At 47.1% G+C, this 5,217-nt stretch overlaps 1 protein-coding gene across 1 annotated transcript in view; it reads left to right on the forward strand.

Annotated features, from left to right (window-relative positions):
* NLE1 (notchless homolog 1 (Drosophila)) overlaps positions 1 to 2,760 on the forward strand; it is a 27,886-nt gene extending 25,126 nt beyond the window's left edge. Inside the window, 1 exon segment of the mRNA XM_015412155.1 lies at positions 1,489 to 2,760. Within this exon segment, the coding sequence (XP_015267641.1) occupies positions 1,489 to 1,501 (13 nt within the window). The 3' untranslated portion in view covers positions 1,502 to 2,760.
* Positions 2,761 to 5,217: the final 2,457 nt, after the last annotated feature.

The raw sequence follows: 5,217 nt of genomic DNA on the forward strand, positions 1-5,217 counted from the left end.
AATTCAGGCAGAAAAAACAACCACTTGGGAGAATGTCTGTTACAGTAAACAGGTTCTGATGTATCTGCACATTACTTCTCTTTTTCCTATTTGTAACACAGTTTAATGTATGTAATTCTGCTGCGAAGTTTAAACGTGCCCGTTTTAATCCACACACAAAGCTTCTGTGTCCTTGATCTAAATTTCTTAGCCAATATAACTGCATTCAATAACAGACTGGCTGGCCTCTGTGTCAGCTACGAAAATGGCACAAGGTAGGGCGTCTCCATATCCTTGGGATGCTCCACAGGGAAATGCCAAAAGGAAACACACACACACCCCTCCCCAGAAATGACCACTATGATGAAGTGACTAGAATGTCAAGCTGGGACTTGGGAGACCCGTATCCAAGTACTCCCTCGGACAAGAAGCCCACGGTGTGACTGTGGGCCAGTCTTTCTCCCTCAGGCCAACCTACCTCGCAGGGATGTTGAGAAGATGATATTGGAGAGAGGAGAGCCACGTAGGCTGGCCTGAGCTCCTTGGTGAAAGACAGAAGAGTTTGCCCCGGAAGGGATAGAGTGTCGAGAACAGGAGGGGGACAATCATGCTCCTCAATCCTGTAAGAGTTTATAGAATCCTGTAAGAGTTTATAGAATCCTGTAAGAGTTTATAGAATCCTGTAAGAGTTTATAGAATCCTGTAAGAGTTTATAGAATCCTGTAAGAGTTTATAGAATCCTGTAAGAGTTTATAGAATCCTGTAAGAGTTTATAGAATCCTGTAAGAGTTTATAGAATCCTGTAAGAGTTTATAGAATCCTGTAAGAGTTTATAGAATCCTGTAAGAGTTTATAGAATCCTGTAAGAGTTTATAGAATCCTGTAAGAGTTTATAGAATCCTGTAAGAGTTTATAGAATCCTGTAAGAGTTTATAGAATCCTGTAAGAGTTTATAGAATCCTGTAAGAGTTTATAGAATCCTGTAAGAGTTTATAGAATCCTGTAAGAGTTTATAGAATCTGACTCTTCGGCTTTGAAACGGAGATGAGCACTGCAACCCTAGAGTCGGATTCGACTGGCTTTCGAGCAAGGGAACCTTTACCTTTAAGAGTTTATAGAATCCTGTGTTTATGGAATCTCAGGTCAGGAGACTTTTGAAAGGTGGGAGGTCCAAATTGCCTTCCTCCAGCATTTCCTTACAGGCCCCCAGCTTGTTTGCATTTATTTTTTAAAAATAACAGATGAACAGTTTTCAGCTTCATCAATAAAGAAAAAGGAGGGACAAGAACTCTCAGAGAGGCTGGTGTTTTGACCCAACAATCAGCAGCTGATGTTTTTGGTGAAAGGCCATGAAGACATCCTGTTTGAACTGTGTCAGTAAAAGGAACCGTCTGTGTTCTTAATCTGATGGGTCCAAAAGGAATTTTGGTCTCCATGCCGTATTTGCAGCATCAGAGTTTGTGAAATGAGAATCCATTTTTTAAAAAATATTTCTTTTCTTCCCAACAGATGGAGGAGATAGTTGGGCCAAAAGAGTGCTGAGACTCGACCGATTTGTTCTTTTGCCCGCCGTGCACCCCTTGGGCCTCCCTTCCTCTGTTTTAATGAAGAAGGGCTGTTTCAATTAAAAGAACCTAAGACTCTTCCCTGCATCGAAACCAAGGAGGAATCGCCCACCCTCGTCAGCACACAGAAACCGGTCTTGGAGGGAGGGGGCTTTTCCTGTGGCCTTTCACTAGCCTTGCCCCCCCACATCCAGTTGCCCCCCCCCCCCCGTCTGTGTCACCTGTCCAACTGCGGTACGACAATTGAGAGCAACAAGAGGTCCCATGTTCAAAATCTTGCCTGACTTGTTAGTTCACATTTTAGGCAAGGCCCAGTTCAATCCACCTGGGCCCCTGAGCCGCACTGTGGAGATAATGTGGGCTCCCCTTGCCGGGTGCTTGTAAAAGCTGCAGAGAGAAGGGACGTGGAAGGGCTTTGGGTACTCAAAAGAGTCCTGCAAGAAGCTGGTTTGCTCCGGCGGGAATGGTCTGAGGCAAAGAAACAGCACTCTGCATCTGCTCCGAGGCACTGAACCTTGGCAGTGGGGAGGGATTCCAGGGCAGATAAAGCCCTTGGGGGCCTGTCCCCTTTATGACCTGGATTAAGCCTCTTCCTCTTCCTGTTCGGGGCCTGCATACAGAGGGCCAAGTGGAGAGGAGGCTGCCTCTCTCTCCCCGACCAGGCGCATGTCCTCATCTGACCCTCCTAATCAAAAGTGAAAGAGAACGCCTCCCCCCCCCCCTTTCCTTTTTAAACAAAAAGCAGCATGGTTAGCCGGCTCAAGAGAGTTATTGAAGCTGGCGTTTATTGAAAGCACCTGCTAAGATTTACCAGTTTTGCCAAAGACGTTCAGGATAACCTTTGGCTCGGACCAGAAGTCATGTGGTGCTGCATCTTGGTAGCAACCACAGCCAGCATCTGCAGAGCAAGGCATGAATGCAAGCCCCCACACCCCAGACCTTCTGCCCAGTGTCTGGCGTTCTGAGGTAGAGTGCCTCTGTGTATGGAGGGTCCATTTAGCTACATGAATGTTTATCTGATCCCTTCCGGCAGCTGCATAGGATGGTGGAGGGGCTATTGACGGAGAAATACCTGGCTCCAGATCTCCATTAACTGGCTGGCACTGCTCCCAGGAAGATGAAGAAGAAGGAGCCTGTCTGGCTAAAAAGCAGGCCCATGCCAGAAGTACCAGGTCATCTGGTGCTCCTTGGCCTCCTTTCTTTGGGTTCAGAGGCAAGAGCATCACTTTTTCATGACATTTAATTTCTCTTTGTTAAGTGTAAAATGAAATATAAATATTTTAAGATATGTGTAAGTAGTCATCACTAGTCTTCTCTATCTGTCTGGCAAATCGTGTGCGTGTTTGGAGAGCCAGTTTGGTGCAGTGGTTAAGTGCGGGGACTCTAACCTGGGAGAACCGGGTCTGATTCCCCACTCCTCCACTCACAGCTGCTGGATGACCTTGGTCAAGCCATAGTTCTGTCAGAGCTGTCCTTGAAAGGGCAGTTCTCTCAGAGCTCTCTCAGCCCCACCTACCTCACAGGTTGTCTCTTGTGGGGAGGGGAAGGGAAAGGAATTTGTAAGCCGCTCTGAGACTCCGAGTGAAGGGTGGGATATAAATCCAATCTCCTCTCTTCTTCTTGTTTTAAAGCTGTTTTCTCACATGAGTATTGCTACATCTCAGTGAGTTCCATACGTTGGCTATGTGGAAAAATACTTCCTGCTCCTATCGTACTGCTTAGGGTGACTTCTGATTTCCAGTATTATGGATGAGGGAGAAAAATGTCATTCCGTAAATTCAAATGTTTCGTAAGCTCTTATTCCCAGTTTTCCCCCCCTTAAATTAAAAAGCCTGAAAGGCTTCTACCTCACCCAGGAGCCTTTCTGAGAAGGGTGAGGGGAGGATGGTCCACACAGCTTGCAAAGGTACAATGTTGATAATAGAGACGAGAATTCGAAACCTCCGTTCCCTTCTTCCCCCCGGACGGAACAGGTCTTGCACCGCTTGCTTGCCTTCTCAAACGTATTTTATCTGCTTGGACAGTGCAAAGCCTGCTGGCTCTTCTCCTAACCTGAGAAGCTTCCGGGCAAACACATTTCTTTTCCTTCCCTTTTGTGGCATCGATGCGCAGATTATGTGTGCGTTCCTTGTAACTTGTGAGCAGGACTGGTGGCTGGCCTCGTTCTGGGAGTTAATTTCCCTTTCCTAAAATAGACGCTGTAGCCCTCTCTCCAAGACTGGTCCTCACCAAAATGATTCATTGGCTCCTTCTGTGTATTAATCTGCTGACTGGGGTTTGTGTCCCTCCTCTCAGCCAGGGCTAACCCCTCTCAGAGTGAGTGATAACCCAGCTTTCTCTGGGGACGGGCGCCCTCAGGAGGGCTCTAATTGTGCGCCACAAGCCCTTGTCACAACCTGAGTCTTCCCTCATGAAAGAATCGTTTTTTTAAGAAAATGTCACCTGGGCCTGCTGAGCACAGGAGACCTTGAGGCCATTTTTCATCCCCCTCAGGGTTAGGAGCAAGGCTATAGCTGTGTTTTCCACATGGTCTGCATTTTACTTTTCATTAAGGCGAACCTTTTTTCGACTTCGCCAGACCTTTTCCTCAGGCTGGATGTTACCCAAAAAAGTGACTTAAAAAAAAAAAGAGAGGGAAATTCCTCAGGATATGATGCTGAGCCCTGGTCACGCCTGCCTTGTGCTTTACATGCCGAGATGCCTCAAACGGTGCTGGGTTCAAATTGAGTCCAGCTCTTAGGGGAAAGAGGAAATATACCCATTAAACTCCCTAGGCATTAACAAAGGCCAGCAAGTGTCTCTAATAAAGGCCAAAATCATGTGTTCTCCTGATTCACATGACACTTGCAGCAGTGACAGTCGGGGGTGAAGTCCCACGCACCATTAATACTTGCATTCAAGGGTAGGAGCTGAGGAGGCAATCCTAAAAACACTTTCCTGGGAGTAAGCCTCATTGAATAGGCCTTAGTAGAATTCAGAGTAGACCTGCTGAGGATTGTTCTACTACAGCCAATTTGGTGTAGTGGTTAAGTGCGCGGACTCTAATCTGGGAGAGCTGGGTTTGATTCCCCGCTCCTCCACTTGCACCTGGCTGGATGACCTTGGGCCAGCCATAGTCCTGGCACAGCTGTTCTTGAAGAAAAAGAGCAGTTTCTGTCAGAGCTCTCTCAGCCCCACCTGCCTCACAGGGTGCCTGTTGTGGGGAGGGGAAGGGGAAGGAGTTTGTAAGCCGCTCTGAGACTCCTTTGGGTAGAGAAGGGCGGGGGTATAAATCCAATCTCTTCTTCTAATTGCAAGAAATACTTTAAACAAAATTAAGGAGGGGTTGATAATATATTGAGAGGGAATTTGGCTCCGAGGGTTTAGTGAAAGGATGTGGCTTGTAGTTTTGGTTATTGAGGTTATTGATTCTGCTGCATGGGGGAGGAAGCTGGCCTGCCAGGGCTATGTTCCTACCTCAGGCTTCCCGTTACAAACTCTCCTTTTCATACAACTGAACGTGGAGTGAAGGGCAAGGGTTGCCTGCTACTGAGAAAACTGGGACCTGCCCAAGTCTGTTTTGGTGGATTATATCCTCAGTCTTCAAGATTCCATCTGTAAAATGGGGGTGGGGTTATAAGAAAAGTCTGGCTAGGGACCAAGAGCTCTACGGTTTGGACCCTGTGCGTGCTGC

The sequence above is a fragment of the Gekko japonicus genome, unplaced genomic scaffold, assembly GCF_001447785.1.
Source record: "Gekko japonicus isolate JY-2015 unplaced genomic scaffold, Gekko_japonicus_V1.1 scaffold2194, whole genome shotgun sequence".
In the NCBI taxonomy this organism is placed as follows: Eukaryota; Metazoa; Chordata; class Lepidosauria; order Squamata; family Gekkonidae; genus Gekko; species Gekko japonicus.